Raw genomic sequence first — 18976 nt, forward strand, 5'->3', positions numbered from 1 at the left:
CATTTTTCCTTTCTAATGTTCAGTGAAGTGTTTTCATTTTAATTTTAACTTAAGGGAAAACAAAACACATTTTCTGGACACGTCTGAGTAGATTAATAAATAGTATTTGTACACATGCAAGCTAAAGAGTAATTTATCAGGTAGGAGACAGATGTGTATGGTTGGGGATGGGGAAGCAAATTAAATGCCCACCTGAATATGCAGTTCTGGTGTGTTGTTGATGAACTGCTGTTGATTTAGAGTGTATGTTGCTTAGTAGCAGCATAAAAGCCAATAATGTCATGTGAGAATGTGCTTAGCCAGAAGACAACAATGAATAGTCTTGAATACAAATGCCATAAGCCAAAAGGGAAAATAAAGAAAAACACCACTGAATTTATTCTTGATTTTGCTGAGTTGTTGCAACAAATAGGAACTAAAAACAGCAAGTATGTGGAGCAGACGTATATAGCTTACTCACAGTACAAACAAACAAAAACTATTAAAGAAAAATCTAATTTAGTCATTGCTGTTTTTTGAGAGAGTTTGTGGGACTGTTAGAGTGAGACCTCTGGCAAATCTTTCTAGTTTTCTATTAGTTCATCTTTTCCTCCCCAAACAACATGGTTGCCATCTCATAAATCTAGCAATGTATGAAATATGTGGGTGGGTCAGATCAGATGGGACATAACCATGCTAGTGTTTGAGGTTCAGGGCTGGCAAGATGGCACATAGTTTGTCACATAGTGATATTCCCAAATTTTGACACTGGGAGGGTTTCTAAATCAACCCCATCCCCCATTTGGAAATAGTGAATGTTTCCATTCACTACAATCTGAGCCAAATGGTCTTAGAATTTTGCTTTGACTCTTAAATAAGCACAGCCCATTCTGAGCTGCCCCCTATGGCAGATTGGGACTTCCGGCAATTTGGCATTTGGTAGGGGGGCCACTGGATAGCAGTGTGTTCAGGCTAGCATCTGTCCACCCCGAGCTGGGCTGTTATCACAGAAGTGCCCAGGCATTATAAATGAATCTACCCATCCTGACTGCTCCCCTTTCCCAAAGTTTACCTTGCAGCAGCAGCAGCAATAGGTATGTGACATGAAGGACAGTTTCTCTGACCTTCATTAGACTTTAAACCATCAGGGAGCACAGTGATCTTTGGGAATTGTAGTTTGCCAGGGCTTTGACTCTTTACTGAGGCTTTCCCCACAGCTCATTCATCTCCTTCTCCTTCCCCTGCAAGGTAGTTTTGGGACAGTGGGGGGAAAGCAAAACCAGCTGCAGGGAAGGCTGCTTTTTTCAGAATTATCTGAAAAAAGCTTGGAAGAATGAGTCCATTTTGAATCAAGATGATAATCCATAGTGTTCTCTTCTTCCCTGTAAACCCTATACATTATAGCTTGGTTCCATTTTTATTATGCGGAAATTACAGTAGCCAGCCATGTCCAAATAAAGAAGCACATCCAGTCATCACCTAAACTGCTCAACATATTCTTGCCAAGATCATCCTAAAATATAATTCCGGGCCAAAGCTGATACAAGGTGGGGCAACATACCTCAAGTCACAATGCTCTTTGGTTAGAACAGACTACACCATCTGGTTTATGATTGCCAGTATCAGGCAGCTGCCTTCCCATAGAATGTCCGAAGTGTTCCGGGCTTCCCATTTTCAGAAGATATTGTTGTTAACTGTCCAGTACCACATGCCTCATAGCTTCTCAGTTGTTCCATGACTTAGCCAGAAGCAAACATTGCAGGAATGAAATTAATACAGTGGAGCAGAGTTTAGTCTCATGATACATGCCCTTGAGAGTTATGCCGACATGGCTTCATGCTGTGGGGTATCGAAAGAGCGAATCTGCTTTGCAGTAGATTCACAGCTGTTTAATTTGGGTGATTAGATGGGCTGTTCAGATAGGGAGAGCTGGTCTTGTGGTAGCTAGATTGACTTGTCCCCTTAGCTAAGCAGGGTCTGTCCTGGTTGCATATGAAAGGGAGTCTAGAAGTGTGAGCACTGTAAGATAGTCCCCTTAGGGGATGGAGCCGCTCTGGGAAGAGCACCTAGGTTCCAAGTTCTTTCCCTGGCATCTCCAAGATAGGGCTGAGAGACATTCCTGCCTGTAACCTTGGAGAAGCCACTGCCAGTCTGTGAAGACAGTACTGAGCGAGATGGATCCGTGGTCTGACTGAGTATATGGCAGCTTCCTATGTTCCCTAACAGCTGGGTTTGGGGTAAGGCAGTCAAGGCTTCACACCTCCTCCTCTGATCCCCAGCGAAAAGCCCCTCCTGAGCTGCAGGCTCTTTCTGAAGCTGATTGGCGCCACTTGAAGTTTTTTTAAAACCACAAAAGTGCAAGTTTTGGGGAAAGCTGAATTATTGGCAATGGCCCCTCCACATATCACGGGAGAAATGGCGAGGCATACCAGAAAGCTCGGTTTAAAAAAAAAAAGCTACCACAAATAGAGGAATTTTTTTTACCCTGGACATAATTCGGGCTAAGCTAGAATGCACAGCAGTAATTCAGGGAAAACCAGAATCATGTGTGAACTGGTCCCTGATAGCCTGCTGCAACTTTGGAGTAAATCCAGCTGGTATGTGGCTTGCACCCTCCTTTCCAGAGGAGATGCGAACTAAAAGCCATGTGTGTAAAGGTCCCTAGAAAGAATAAGGCCTCTCTTTCAGTCAGACTGAGGGAGCAGACATGGCATAACAATAGTGACTACTACTACTACTGCATATATTCCGTATAGGTATTGACTAGATTTTAGAGCATGGGTAAATGGAATTGGAAAACATGAAGGATTCTCCTTGCTTTCCTGAAGAAATGTCTGTCTGTATAGGTTGCATAGTTTCTTCTTTGCTGTTCCCTATTGTATTGACCAGGAGGAAGGGATCTGTACATAATGAGTCCCTGGGAGTTATTCGCACATGGCTTCATGCTATGGGGTAAATGTTGAGCAAAGCCACTTCAGAGTAAACCCACAGCATTAAGGGAAGCAGCCCCTCCCCTCTGCTCTCGGGTTTGCTTTTGATGCAGGTTTACATGGCAGGCATCCCTGTTTTCCTTTTAGCCAATGGGGGGAGGGAGAGAGAATACTAAAGAGCTACATCAGCATTTGTAAAGAGAGTATCCCTCATCATGCTAATGATTCAACGTCAGTGCCTCTCCCTATTTACTCCAGCGTTTTCAGAAAAAGTAGTTTGAACCCAGCATTTAAAAAACCCAGAAATACCTCGAGATAAGCTAGAATTTTCAAGACAAAGCCCGACTTGTGTGTGGAGTGGGTCCAAGATCTCGAAGGGACTTCACGGTAAGTTTGGCTGGTGTGTGAACGCACACACGCTTCCGAAGGAGATTCGAGGTAGAAGCCCTGTGTGTAAAGCCTCCAGGCGTTGTCCAAAAGAGCTAGGTGAGCAGTGTTTCTTTGTGCTCAGAGAGTTGCAACTGGGTCAGCATTGTATCTTTTGAGGTAGAGGATTTAAGAATTGATCCTATTGTCAGATAACCCCTTCTAGCAAAGCTTTTGTAAAGTCTACTGTGCTTACTGAAGGCTTCAGTGGTCCTAACCAAAATTCCAGAATCCTGTTGTTACTAGGCTACAGTTCTTTGTGGTCTTCATAATCTAAAATTATTGTATCCCCGCTTTGTATTTGTGGACATGGGACTTTTTCTAAGTATTTAACTAAATGGAATGAATGAAACATAGATAAGCTTTTTATCATTTTCTGGTGCCTTGCAACTGATAATTATACTATGGAAACGGCCTTGATTATGCTTAGTAATTGGTGGTTCAGGCTTAAAGGTAAGGCAAGAATGGCATACAGTCATCAAATGTGAACAAAGCAGTTCTAAAATCTGGATTCATATAAATAGAGCATTTTCAGACAGCAGGCTTTACCACAAGTTTACTGCAAGGCCTTATTGTGAGTTTGAAGTTGCCCCGCCCCCCCAAACTGAAGCAAAACATGGATTTTTTTACCCTGGATATAAATTGGGCTACACTTTAATGCACAATGAAATCCCAAAACTGTGTGTGAAGTGCTTTCAAGGACTTTGGAGTAAATCTGGCCGGCCGATATGTGAATGCACACCCTCCATTCCAGAGGAGATGTGAACTAAAAGCCCTGTATGAAAAAGCTCATGGAGACTGACATCATCCAGATTAATAGTGTGGGATCATGCGAGGGGGAGGGCCGATTTTTGAATATTTCCCCTTCTCTCTGAAGCCCGCTGTGTTTCCTGAAATTATGTCCCTGAGGGCCGTGCAGCTCTGAGGAACACGTTTTTGGGAGGCAAAGTAGGCGTCAGAAGTAAGGGTAGGTATTAAAAAATTGGTCCTTCTCCCTTGCATGATTACACACTATGAGTCTGGATGTCTGGCACAGTTGCACTTCCGGCTACCAGCACAGTAGTAGCCGGAGTGCCAGCCACTAATAATAGGGCTGGATTAATAATAAGACTGTTTTCACAAATATTTTGAATTTCTACCAAAGGAAACTCCACCAACTAGCATTATGTATTTTCAGATTTTCACACGCTTTAACAAATGCTACTGTATAACCCTGCTTGCTGTTATAGGAGTGCCCATGTCCTCTGTCTCTCAGTGACAAAAATGTGGTAATAGCCACTTTGAGGTCCATTTGGTCAAAATGCGAAACAAACATATTTTAAACAAACAAACAAACAAACATAAATAAATAAAATTTAATAGTATGCCTTTTAATATAGGACTATGCCTCTCTGGGGACTACCTCTGTGGGGACTACAATTCAAATTAAAAATTGACTGTTTCAATATTACACATTACAGTAACCATATATTTATAGTTTAAATAGGACTATTCACTTGAGAAAAAAGATGTGTTTATCATCCCTGGTGAAAGTCTATATGAATATGTGACTTTAATTATGCTTTAACAGCGCTGTCCATGGGACTCCAGTAATTATTTGGGTTCATAAGAGCATTTTTGTTTTGCAAAACCTTTGATCAGTGAAACCAGATCTGCTTTGTTTAGGCTATTGCTTTTCGGGTTTCATATTATGTTGTTGTTGGTTTTGTTTGATTGTGTTTTATATTTTGAATTTTTGTTAGCCACGTTGTGTCTATTTTTAACAAAGAAAGGCAGCATATTTTGTTTAAAGAAAGAAATGCATAACCTGATTGGTTTTTTCATTTACCCCTGGACATTAAGGGACAGAAATGATTCATTCCTTTGGTAAGACATACTTTTGTCACATTTCAGGATTCCCTGCTTCACAGAAACATGACTAGAGACCTAAAAGCATTTGTAGATAAATACGGTGTTGATGTCCTTGTCATTTTGGCCAGCTACATATCTGATGAAGGACAGGAAAAAAGGCAAATAGCAGTTTATTCAGAAAACATGGAGCTGGGAAATCAGGTAAGGATCCTGAAACAGTGAAGCAGTTTTCTCTGTGTCATAGTATAGGATATCCCATTACATAATCTTTCAGTGTTATATCTTTTTAAAACATAGAATATGTGTCTTTACTGACCCTATTGAGAAACTTTACTGACCCTATTGATAGACTGTAGAACATATAGTATCCATGATAATTCATGAGTAATGGTGAAAGTGGTTAAAGAGAATACTAATTTATTTTATTTGTATTAATGCAGGGGGATAATACAAATTTAAGTTACTGAAGACTAAGGATTTTTTATTTTATTTTAAACCACCACAACAACTTTTCTTATACAGGACTCCTCATTAATGTCCTTATTTTGCTGTCCATTTAATAAATATATAGGGGCTAGGCCATGTTTTTATTCAGATTTACTATTCAGATTAACCACAAATTGTCCCAGTATAGTTGCCCTAAAGTCCTTATTTCTCTGCCATTTAAAGCCCTGCCAATAGAATTGTTCTATGTTATCAGAAAATATATTAACAGAGAAGGAACGCATCTACCCAGTTTGGCTCTGCTGATATTGCTGGATTTCATATAATACTTAATATCTGTTATACTGTTTATTCTTCCATTCATGTTTGTTTGTTTTTTACCATGAACAAGGTGCATGTGTTCCAAAACCATCTTAATAGAAGAATTCTACTCTATATACATTTGGAAGGTTATCATCTGTTATCAAATATTTGGGATGACTGGAGAAAGTGAGGCTATTCACACATGTGTGCAAAACCAGGCTGAGAGAGTCCGGCCCAGTTTTGCATGCCTGTGTGAGCTGCCGGGATCGGGCCCAATTCCAGTGGCACCATGATGGCAAACCCACCTATGGAGCCTCCCTTCTAAATAGGGTTAGGAGGGCGAGTGCTCTCCTAACCCCATTTATTTGATTGTGTGTCAGCCATGGCTGCTTGCAGCTGTGGCTGGCAGACTCGTAGAGGGGAGGGGGGATCCTCATAATGCACCGTGCACTTGCACGGTGCATTATTGGTGCTCTTGGGGGATGGGGTGAAGCCGGGCAGCGTGTCCTGGCACCTCAACCTCAGAGCTACTGGCAGGAGCCGGTGCTTGTGTGAGCACACCCAGGGGTGGCAGGACAATAGTCTGCGGGGAGGTAAGTGCTTTCTGGCTTCCCTGCAGAATCGGTGGCCGTTTCTCACGGCACATGAGAAAGGGCTTAGTATATTATGAATTCAGTTTTGTCACTAACTTGCAGAATTTGATTGTCCTTAGGAACCAGCCCTGCCAAGCACTTTTGCCTCTGTCCACATCAAATAAGAGCCAAATGATTTCCTGTTTCACTTTGGTTCTGCAAACAGTATCCAAACAGATCCAGATATTAGTTGAGACAGATACACGTTATTATTCTAGAAGAGCTTAGGAGCTTTGCCTGGGAAGTTGGTGTCATCAATTTGTCAATATAAAGAGTTCATTAAAACGAATTTTTAATACCTGAAGATCATCTGAGGAGGTTCGGTTGTGGTTGCCACCAGCTCAGTTAGTAGTTACTCAAAACTGGGCCTTTTCTAGAGTTGCCCCGGGACTCTGGAACATGCTTCCTAATGAAATTAGAGTTTCCCCTTCTCTGAATGTTTTAAAGAAGGACCTGAAAGAAAATATACCTGTTTGGCCAGGCTTTTAGTTTATAGCTTTAAAGCTTCGGATTTTAGCTTTTCCATCTGTATTTTTAAACTGTTTTAATTGTGTCAGTGTTTTAATGGTTTTTTTTATTGTGAACTGCCCAGGGACTTTTTTGTATGGGGCAGAATAGAAATGCAATCAATTAATCAATTTTTGAATTTCAGAATAATTGTATGCTCACTGAAGATCTTATTTCTCCCACTGGGGTGGTTCAGACATAATAGCACTAGCAATAGCACTTACATTAAGCACTTACATTACACTAGCAATAGCACTTATTAGCAATAGCACTTACAATAGCACTTTATAACCAGAGCTCTCTAAGCGGTTTACAATGATTTACCATATTGCCCCCAACATTCTGGGTACTCATTTTACCGACCTCGGAAGGATGGAAGGCTGAGTCAACCTTGAGCCCCTGGTCAGGATCAAACTTGTAACCTTCTGGTTACAGGGTGGCAGTTTTACCACTGCGCCACCAGGGGCTCATATTAATGGAAAACCATGGTCTCCCACTTCATGAATAAGTCCTGGAGAGCTATGGGCTTGTGTGCACCTGCACCTGTTATCTCTTGGCTACATTATGGAGCCATGATGTTTCAGAAGAGGTTTCTTTAAACTATGGTTCTGCAGCTTGTGCAAAGACAAAAACTGTGGTTTTGTTTTAATTTCCAAACCAGAATTTGAAACCACCTTCACATTCTTGTTTCACAAACGGGTTTAGAAGCCAGAGTTAAAACACAGTGCCTGATGTGTAGGGGTGAACATGAATCAATTTTTGCGATTTGATTCGAGCTCGAATTGAATCACTAAAACCTCAAATTGATTTGTCGAATGCAGCTGGTTTGGCTGACTGCCTCAGTGAATCAACCTCAAATCACCCTGATTTTTGAGTTATTCTACCATCATTTTCTCAGGGAGAGCTGGTCTACCAACTGGGATCAGCAGATAGACCAGCCCTCCACTCCAGACTTAGCATGTCAGTCCACCTTGGAGGGCTGCTCTACCCGCCTGGTGATTCTCCTCTATCCAAATCAGGTCCTCTATTTTGGGGGCAATTTAATTCAAGGTCAAATTTGCGAATCACCCCCGATTTGACCCAAATCAATTTGAGGGTGAATTGAATTTCACACCTTTACTGACCTGTGTAAGCTGTGAAACTGTAGTTTAAAGCAAGTAGAATTTCTGGCTGCACAAGCAAAGGACATGAGGGGAGGGGGAGAGAAGGGATACTGTGAGCCCACAACCTTCCAGTACTCATTTTTGTAGCATAAAGATATGGTTTTCCATTATGTTCTTATGTGTGCAACTTTGTTCATTGTGTTAGTGCAGCATTAGTCTAGATGTCAGCAATAGGATATGTACATCCAGAGCTGAATCCAAATGATTTTAAGAGACTTCGGAGTCTATGACTGAAGTCCTAATTTCTCCATATGCATATTGATTGAAGCATAATGGCATTTTGGCTGGTCTTTGCCTAACGCTGCATTGAAATGTACATTGAGTTTCACCCACCTTCAGAATGGTACTAGGACTGAAAACTAGTTTGCCATGTTTGAATATGTTAGATGTGTAAGAATTGCGGTTTGATATTTGGATTTCAGAGGACTGACTCTATGATTCTTTGAATCAGAGCCAGCGTGGTGTAGTGGTTAGAGTGCTGGACTAGGCCCGGGGAGACCAGAGTTAAAATCCCCATTCAGCCATGATACTAGCTGGGTGACTCTGGGCCAGTCACTTCTCTCTCAGCCTAACCTACTTCGCAGGTTGTTGTGAGGAGAAACTTTAGTACACTGCTCTGGGCTCCTTGGAGGAAGAGCGGGATATAAATGTAATAATAATAGTAGTAGTAGTAGTAGTAGTAGTAGTCGTCGTCGTCTTTGTGCTTGCTTCTGAAGTTTCCTAATACTGTACTGTACACACTATAACCAGATTACTGTAAAGACACCATAAGTCTTTAGTACTTTCTCAAAAGGAAAACCCTGAAGAATTTGTTCTGAACCCCCAAGTTCTTGCAGACCAGAAAATGCAATACATTATTTTTAAAATAGTGAACAATTAGAAGGGCATAATTTATTCTAGTTAAACAAACTTTAATTACATGTAAAATACTATTGATATTTTAAAAACCCCACTATTCTTTCTCAACAGATTTGCTGTGAGTTAGAAGAATGTCAGAATCCTTGTCTGGAGTTGGATCCTCTGGAATATGGATGTGAACAACTCCTTATTTATCAACAAGAAAATTCATTAGCAAATTGTGATGAAATTTTTCTGTTAATGAAAGATGTTATCAGCAGGAGACATCCTGAAATGGCACCAAACAGTAGAACATCTTCCACTGAAGCTGTTGCTGGAAGTGCTCCACTTTCTCAAGGGTCTTCTGGAATTATGGAGCTATACGGTTCTGACATTGAACCACAACCAAGTGCTGTCAACTTTATAGAGAACCCTCAAGATCATAATGGATCTGCCCAAGTCCATGTTGATGTTAACATAGACCTTGTGAGTCCAGACAGTGGACTGGCTACTATTAGAAGTAGCAGATCTTCCAAGGAGAGCTCAGTTTTTCTAAGTGATGATAGCCCAGTAGCAGAAGGAGCTGCATCTCATCACAGTTTTCTTTCTGGTTTTGATTCCTATAGTCCCATTCCTGAAGGAGCAGTAGCTGAAGAAGAAAAGTCTCCGTCTAGAAACAGCAATGACAATTTTGATCTTTTCAACTTTGATTTAGCACAAATGTCTACAGTTCAGACTGCATCTTCTCATTCTGTGGACTGTTCCCCTGCTGATGATTTTTTCCATGATAGTGGCTCGTCAGAAGGACAGCCACCACGTGACTCAAAAGTCCTTGATGAGACAAATCTATCACAATCTGACATCACAAATTATTCAACTGATATACTAATGACAGCAAATGAAGAAGATGGTTTAATAAAATTTGATGAGTGTAGCCAGAGGCAAGAAAATTCTAGAGATTTCTCTGGAAAAAAATTAAGCTTGGAAAATGATTCTTCTTCTTGTCCTGAAGTGTTGAAAAATGTTGAAAGAGGAACCCCACCAACCCCCGTGAATAGTCTGGTGGAAACTTCACCTTTAGATAGTGGACCACCATTCTTTTATCCACAAGATGTCATTAAAAAAATTAATGAAATTGGCCATGTGAACAGTTCTCAATCTCGTGTTAGATATGGGAGCTGGTGGGATGGTTTTGAATTAGATTCAAAAAATGTTGAGGCATGGAGTTCAACTGATCAAGAAGCTGTATTTCAGAGTCCTGATTCATGGAAAGATTATAAAGCAGATCTGTTGCTGAGACAACAAGGTGATAGAAGATCTTCAGACTCCGTATGTGTGCAAAAACAACCAAAGCATACAGAATATTCAAGAGCAGGCATTTGGGAGAACCAGTTTAGTCCTGCTCATAATAAGCATGCCTTGAAATGCCAACAGAAAGACAATGAACAACAAATAGAAGCCTTTGCTGACATGTGGAAGTCCAGTCAACCAGCTCCTGCAATATCTAGTCCATGGGGTACCATGAAAAATAATGGACACACTGAAATAAATTCACGTAATGTTTGGGGAAAGCTTGATGATAACTGTAAACGTTCAGATAGTGCATGGAATGTTCCTCAGATGGATTTTGATCAGATTTCACCAAGGAATCTTGATACATGGTCTGTGTCTAACTGTGGTATATCAGATTCTCCAGAACTCTCTGCACACTATAAATGTGAAAATCTAAGCAACCAAGTAGATCTAGAAACCAAGAACAAATGGCAAGATAGTACAATAGAAGAGCACGGATCATATGAAAATGCAAAACCTGCTGTTGGTAATATGGAGAAGAATGTTAAATTAGCCATGGAATACCAAAATGATACGGTACATAAGCGAAAACAATTTAATACAGATGGCTGGGATATGTATGACACAGATATTAGAAAAGAGGTCCTTGGAAGCCTAGTCCCTTGGGAAGATCCATTTTTGTCATACAGAAATTCAGACCTTATCATATCAAACACATGTGAAGACGTGATTGTTTCTCCACCAGATACAAATTATTCAACATCTGATTCATATGTATCACCAACAGGGGTTGGAGATGAAAGAGAAAGTGAGGGCAGACATTCTGACAATGAACTAATGCTTGATCAAATGATTCACTTGAATTCAGGTGATCCTGAAACATATGATATAGCAGATGAGAAATCATTACCCCAGCCATCTCCTATAACCCCATCCATACCAAACCATGGAAACAGAGGCCCACTTAATAAAGAGAAGCAAATGGAATCTGTAAACTCTGAATTTGCTGTTGAAATAGAAACTAATACAGTTTTACTTGATTTAGAACAAAAAGGTACCACATATTCTTTAGAGAGTGATGGAAATCTTGATGGAAGTAGTCCTTGTTCTGAGAACTGTGAAATAATGCTCATATCTAAAAAGAAAAACAGCTACTCACTTCAAAATAATATTCTGCAAGTGGAAGAAGAAAAACCTGAAATCTGTAGTAGGATCATCCTTGATGATATACGCCCTCCCCCTTTGGAAACAATTAGCTTGGAAAGCATAACTTCAATTTGTGATCAGATAAAAAGAAACGAAGACTCGGAACTGGGCACATTTGCAGATGAACAACTGAACCAAGAAGATCAACAACTTCAACAGAATCAACAGGTTGGAGGGGAGCACAATGATATATCCTCTGCCTCAATCCAAAGAGTCAAGGAATGTAAAAGGACAGATGAGGAAAGTGGACAAGTTGCCTTTAACAATATTAGGAATGAAATCATGCAAAATGACTATACACCACTATCACTTTTGCTCTCTGTGTCATGTGTCAATAGTTCAGAGGAAAGCAAGACAGTTTCTGACTATCTCAGCTCACCAGAAAAAACAAGAAGTAGTGGAAGTCTAGAAGAAGTAGTATCAGAATCATCTGAAATGAACATACCATTTCCCAGTCAGACACATTGTTTTAATGAGGAAAAGAAGAGATCTTTAGATGGTAATGCAGAATGTTTTTCTACATCCCCACAAAAAGATAACATACGTTTGGTACATTCTGACATAGATGATCACCAAAAACATGGCTTTAATGTTGCATCTCCTTCAGTTTCTAATAGTTTTGATGAGGATATATCTGCACACAATATAAACATCTCCAAGATGGAAAGTCACTCTCCAAGTTCCCTTAGTGGGGAGCACAACCAAGAAAAGCACTCTCCAATAATGGTTGAAAATCAAGGTTTATGGAATGAATTGGTAAAGAATAGCCCTAAGTCAGAGGCATCAAGTGTTTTGCTAATTACATCTGTACCAAAAGGAGAACACCATGAGCATTTATTTGGAGAATCAGTGTCTAACTTGAAAATTTGTAGCTTTGGATTAGAAACTAGTGAAAACATCTTAGAAATGAGCAGTGGTCATGAGATACCACTAGAGGATCAAACTCAAAAGAGTAACATTCCACAGAATCCATATTCAGAATATATTGAGGCTTTGGATACTATAAATATGCCTGGAACAAATAACTCATTGTCAGATGAAATTGATTCTTCTGAGAAAAGTGAACTTTCTAAAAGTCTGGACTCTGAGAAGAAGCTTTTAGATGAAAACTGTATTGATATTATACCTCATCATGAATTGTCCCAAATTCTAGATGCCTGGAATGTATCAGTGAATGAGCAATTGCCATCTACTGGAACAAGTCCTGAGATAAGTGAAACTCTTACCATGTCAGATACCATGAATAGTTTCCCAGTAGATATTTCAATAAAAAGCATCTGCAAGGCAGACAACTCATGTAATAGTTCAGTTCATGATGATACACATTCCAGTGCAACAAATCCTGATATAAGTGATTCTTCTACAGATATTCATATTTGGGACAGCTTGCAAGCAACTACTGATCAAAAAGAAAATGAAGATGTTTGGGACATCACAAATAATGACAAAGTAAAAGTATCTGGGAAAGAATCCCTTGAGAATAAAAGTCAAGAAGATTCTGAAACAAGTACTGATCACAAAGTTCCAAAAAACTTAGATCTTTGGAACACACATGTGGAGGATGACACAGTATCTTCTTTATCAAGTCCTGGAATAGATGAGGATTCAGAATACTCAAATGCACATCAGGCAGGGATACAGTTGGATTTATACCTTAATGAACTGGAGGATAAAGTTAATGATATTGGAAAGCAAGAAGGTTTGCAGTCCAGTGAAACAAATGTTGCAATTGATTCAGAAAATTCAGATGCTCAACCTGATTTGGAGAAAAATATCAATGTGGTCATATTAAATAAAAACTCTGATGATGCTAGTGCTCTTAACACTTCAAGGGAGGATTGTGTTCATGAAGCTTCTAAATATTTAGCACAATGGGAAACAATTCAAGGTGAAGTACATGTAAGCACTTCCCATGAACATCCATACGATACAGATATTTGGAATTCATGTATAGTGAATGATTATACTGCACAAACTCCTTCTGTAAATTGTGAAGAAAATAATGCTCCAAAGAATACAGACGCATGGGATGTGCTGTTGCAAGGTCATTCAGGAAGCACAGTAGGTAAAGATCAAGGGTACTTCGTGGAAACACTTGGATTTTCAGATGATTCTTCAGAATGGTGGAATTCACAAATCAAAACTGAGAATTCAGTGGAAGGTCAGCAATATAATTCTGATGATTTAAAACTTAAGAGCACAGTAGTCACTGCTTCTGATGATGCATGGGGAGTACTAATACAGAGAAATGAACAACTAGATGAATCAAATCTCTCTGATCCGGCTAGTAGTGAACATCAATCAAATCAATATAATAGTGGAAGTGAATGCAAAAATAGAAAACATTTCTTGGCTACCCAAAAAGATGGATTAGATCACGGTACTGTTAATTCTGGAGAATGTGATCAGCTGTTACCAGCATGTAAGGCTGAAAAAGATGTAATAGAAGACACTTTTGTTATAGCTAATAGAGATCAAGAGACCCTTAAACAAGCTGTTCTAGAAGACGGGCAGTCAAGCCTGTTGAATGAACTTGCTCAAGTAGATCCAGCATTCCACCTTTTAAAAGATAATATGAATGTAATATCCAGCAGTCCAAATAATGTTAACATAACAAATCAATTTGATCAAAAACAGAGCAATGGAAAATCTACATTTGTTCCTCCACTACCTTTAAAAACATCAGTGAAATCCATCCCAACCTGTGTTGAAGACACAGTTCCACAACAAAATCCATTTGTTCCAGATATATTGCAAAATAACACCCCTGAGGACTGTCAGGCATTTGCTGTTGATCCTGATTTGTGGACTGATGCTGAACAGCCTTTTATTCTGAGAACAAGCAGAGAAAATCCTGATATATTAAGTCACTGTGATCAAGACAGCAGTTCACAAGCCTCAAGCAGTCCTGATGTTTGCCATGAATATGAAAGCAAGCAAACATGTGCACAATCTTCTGTTCTAGCTGAGCCCAAAGAAGCGACTCAGATGTCTCTCATGCTGTCAGATATATGCAAAGATACAGACTTTGAATTTAATCAGCAGCTGGGATTTGATAGGGAAGAGTTATGTTCTGAAGGGAACAATTCATGTCTCTCAGATAATTATGAGACAAGCTTTGGTGAATCTTCCCAACTTACATCTCCTAGAACTGAAGAACCATCTGGGATTGGAAGGGAAAATACTAGTCAGGAATCAGACATAGCAAATGAAACAACTATTAAACTACTGAATCTGTCAAGTTCCCGTGCTGGAGGTTTGGAAGGAAGATCCCTAAATCTGGAATACAATGTATTTGAAAATAACAATGTTGGAAAACACGAAGCCTTAGCTTCTGCAGATGCAGTTAAATTGATGGATTGTGCTGTTGCTTCATTTCCCCCCACTGATAGTTCTATATGTGGCAACTTTTTTGGCAGTGATCAAATTTCAAACTTTGATCATACAACAGAGGTGGTTGATCAACTAGAAACGTCAGATATGGGTATTATTATCAATGAAATCAGTAGAGACCACAGCATGAATAAGACATCAATTACTAATGACCCATCCACCATATTGAGTGAAATTAATCATCCAACATCATTAGACAGTGGATTGGATGAGGGAATAGAAATGGATGCAACACTCACAAAGAAACACTCACTTCAAGCCTCCCTAGAAGAGGAGGGAGAAGATTTCGTATATGGTGAAGGAGGTCAGTATGCAACTAATATTACACAAGAACCTGAAAATGTACATGTGAATCATAGCCCTGGATTTATAGGAACACACAGTGAACAATCACCACTGACATATACTTCTCCATTTGATGTGCCATTCAGCACAGAATTCACTTTTAAAGAAGGCAACATGAATATTTCAGAGTCTAAAACTGCTGCTACCAAGGGGGAAGATGCAGAACATTCCCAAACAGATCAGGATTGGGGATCACTGTTAGTGGAATCTGAAGTGACTCCTGAATCTTCTTACACTTTGAAAAGTTTTGAGCATGAAACAGGATCAAGTAATATTGATTTATCTCCAGCTGGTGGAGATGAAATGCATCTTTCAGAATCTAAAGCTAGAGAAGTAAAAGGAGAGGTTGTACAATGTACTCAGGAAGATCAAGGCTGGGGATCACTTTTGTTAGAATCTGATGAGACTCCTGAATCTTCATATGTTTTGGAAGAATTTGAACATGAAACACGTTCAAGTAATATTTACTCATCAGCTGGTGAAGAGGAAATGAATCTTTCAGCATCTAAATCTGATTATGCTAATAGTGAGGTTAAGGAATGTTCTCAAGAAGATCAAGGTTGGGGATCTTTATTGTTAGAATCTGAAGTGACCCCTAAATCAACGGATACTTTGAAAGAATTTGAGTATGAAACAGAATCAATTAGTATTGATTCACCAGCAGGTGGAGTCATAAGCATGACCAGTGGTGAGTAATTAATGTATTTGATAATAATACAAGTTAGTTAGACAAATAAAAATGTACATGTAGATGATATACTATGAAGCTGAACTACAGGATTATGCGCACACACACACACACACACACACAAACACACACGTGTATGTATTTTAGGGATTCAAACTCTGTGCTTAAATATTTCCATTGTAATCGCTTTAAAAATCAGGTGATACAGATTATTACTTTTTGCTTATTAACAAAGAAACAGTCAGGTTTTACTGTACTCTCTACAGCATTATTCTGCTGTAGCACAACATGCAATATAAAAATTTATATTTATGTAATTCTTTTACTGCTCTAAATTGCCTAGATAGTTCCTTGCTGCTTTCTGACTTTAAGCCTGCCATCACATATAGCGTTGCCAGGTTCTGTGCAGCAGCGACCAGCATTTGTCAGCAGATGGTAGGCAGTGAGTCCTATCAGCCTTAATCTGACCCTTGGTGACTGGGGCAAACCTAAGTAATTTTGGTGCCTGCACCTGAAGGGCTTCGGAACTCCCCCCCCCCGTGAGTTAAAATTACAAAGTATTTTTTAACGTTAAACCTGCATTTTTCAAAGGTCACCCATGGAGGGCCTCCCCAGAAGAATGCCGTCGCTGCCTTGCCGTGCCAAACTGCAGTGCCAAAAGGTCCGGGGGCGGGGGCTTCAAAGGCCCAGGGGGGCCTCCTACCACCACCCCACCCTCCTGATGCCCTGTGGTGCTGAACTGCAGTGCCAAAAACTTCAAGAATTATAGCCACCCTGTGTGCTGCCAGGGTGCGTGGGAGTGACCCAAGCAGAGCTCCCCCACCCCCATGGTGGCGGAGGGTGGAGCGGGAGCAGGCACTGGGCCTGACCGTTCAGCCCAGCGGCCCTTGAGAACTGCGAGGCGCTCCAGTGTGCCTGCACAGTTGGAATAGAGTGTCGCAAGCCCTGACATCACTGGCTTGCAACATTCTGTTCTAACTGCACAAGCACGCTGGAGCACCTCGCAGTTCTCAAGAGCTGCTGGGCTAAACAGTCAGGCCCAGTGCCTGTTCCCGCTCCACCTGCCGCCGACGCCGACGCCACCACCATGGGGGTTGAGGAGGCATGCTCGGCCCATCCCTCACCCCCGACCGCACACATGGCAGCTAGAATTCTTGAAGTTTTTGGCACCACGGGGCAGTGGCAGGGCAGGTGTGAGGTGGGGTGGTGGCAGAAGGCCCCTCTGGTCCTTTGGAGGTCCCTCTGGACCTTGGAGGCCACAGACTGAGTCCCCAAGATCGGGGGGGGGGGTAAGAGTGCCTCTGTCAGTGACTCAGGGCAGGCTCTAAACATGCTAAGTCAATATTGATTCAACGGAAAGACTTACACTATTCCCTTTTTCTTATTGCCCCTTATAGCCTTATGCTCTGGGCCAGTCACTTCTCTCTCAGCCTAACCTACTTCACAGGGTTGTTTTGAGAAGAAACTTAAGTATGTAGTACAACACTCTGGGCTCCTTGGAGGAAGAGCGGGATATAACATGTTTTTAAAAATAATAATAAATAAAAATAGTCTGACCATTATCCAGTTTTATTACTTAGGCTTTTATTTATTTTTGTCTTCTCGTGTCCTTTAATCTTTTTACAACCATTTTTATTTTCCCCTCATCCCTTTTTATGCCTTTTATGCACTTTTATTACTTTTATGCCCTCATGCTCCCTGTTTACTTTTTACAATTTTATTATTTTTAGTATTATTATTTACTTTACGTACCATACCATATGTAATCACAATGTGTACTTTTTATCTACTCTTACTTTTAACATGTAATCACCCCTTATACTTTATGTTGGTGTATGACTGTAATAAAGATTGATTGATTGAGATTGCCTAGATTAGATGATAAATTAGTTCAAGGAACTATTTGCAAAAAATAGAAGAGAAATTGTTTAAATGATATAGAAATTATTTTGTTTTCAAAATAGGTTTAGAAAGTAAAAAGGTTTTTTTCTTGTTCTTTTTCATCAGAACCAGTCTATGATGGACTTAGTTCTGAGGGTAAAGAGTGCAAGTCTACTGACAACCCAGATATGATAAGAACAGGAATCAGAGAAGATATAAAGTTAAAGGAGACCGAAGATCAATCTTCACTAGAGATGGATTATGTCCTTGTTACTGATGAAGAAAATGTATCTTTGAGGAAGGATATCTTAGTAACACGAGAAAGTAATTTCACTTCACAGGAAGCTACATCAGTAGCAGAACAAACAGATTCTCTTGAAACCTTTTCAGCAGACTCCTCGGATACATTTCAGTCGATCTCCATAATAAATGAAAGTGAAGGGCAGTCTGCTCTGGCAACTGAATGGGATTCTTTTTATTTAGCAGAGAAAAGTTCTGCTGTTGTGCCTCAAACACTGGAAGATGAAAAGAAATCACCCAGAAGCCCTGTTCAAGATCAGGAATGGACTATGGTGGGCCAAAATGGAGTGGATGATATATCACCTGAAGAGAACTGTAGCAGGACAGGCACAATAGAGTCACTGTCTAGACATTCTGTTAAAGAATTAGAAGATGTTTTAAGCCAGGAATTAATCTGTGAGGCACAAGCTGGAACTCGGTTAGAAAGAAGCCCTCACAAATCATTGGAACAAGAGGAGAAGAATTCACACAATGCAGTGACAGATGCTCTTTTATTTCAAGTTGTTGCTGGTGGTGGTGAATTGGATGTCCATTCACAACAGCATCCTGGAGGTGGCATGATAGTAGACCAAGAAATGGAAGATGAGACTCAATTTGTTGGCAGTGAAAGAGAACTCAGTCACATACCAGGGTAAGGCAGCCCACACATTTTAGTTCTGATTTTATTCTGTATAAACAGGTCAAATAGCGGAAGAACATTCCAGAACTGAATGCTATTTATAATTATACAGACAGAGTGTATAGTTTACTGTTTTTTCAAATTAATTACCATTTTGACAGTTACAGAAAGGATGCTGG

General features: G+C 40.1%; 1 protein-coding gene across 16 annotated transcripts in view; it reads left to right on the forward strand.

The window, feature by feature from the left end:
- The window catches only part of PRUNE2 (prune homolog 2 with BCH domain), a 279200-nt gene that overhangs the window by 179433 nt on the left and 80791 nt on the right, over positions 1-18976 (forward strand). For 15 of the 16 annotated variants that reach the window (XR_008315441.1, XR_008315442.1, XM_053292147.1 and 12 more), the window contains 3 exons: positions 5229-5387; positions 9205-15997; positions 18005-18809. Coding sequence is in view for 14 of the 16 variants with exons in the window: in XM_053292147.1 (XP_053148122.1) it covers positions 5229-5387; positions 9205-15997; positions 18005-18809 (7757 nt within the window). In the remaining 2 variants the exon portion in view is untranslated. Of the gene's footprint in view, positions 1-5228; positions 5388-9204; positions 15998-17005; positions 17189-18004; positions 18810-18976 lie in introns of those variants that run through there. The other variant, XM_053292149.1, reaches the window with a different exon arrangement.

The sequence above is a fragment of the Hemicordylus capensis genome, chromosome 2 (assembly GCF_027244095.1).
Source record: "Hemicordylus capensis ecotype Gifberg chromosome 2, rHemCap1.1.pri, whole genome shotgun sequence".
In the NCBI taxonomy this organism is placed as follows: Eukaryota; Metazoa; Chordata; class Lepidosauria; order Squamata; family Cordylidae; genus Hemicordylus; species Hemicordylus capensis.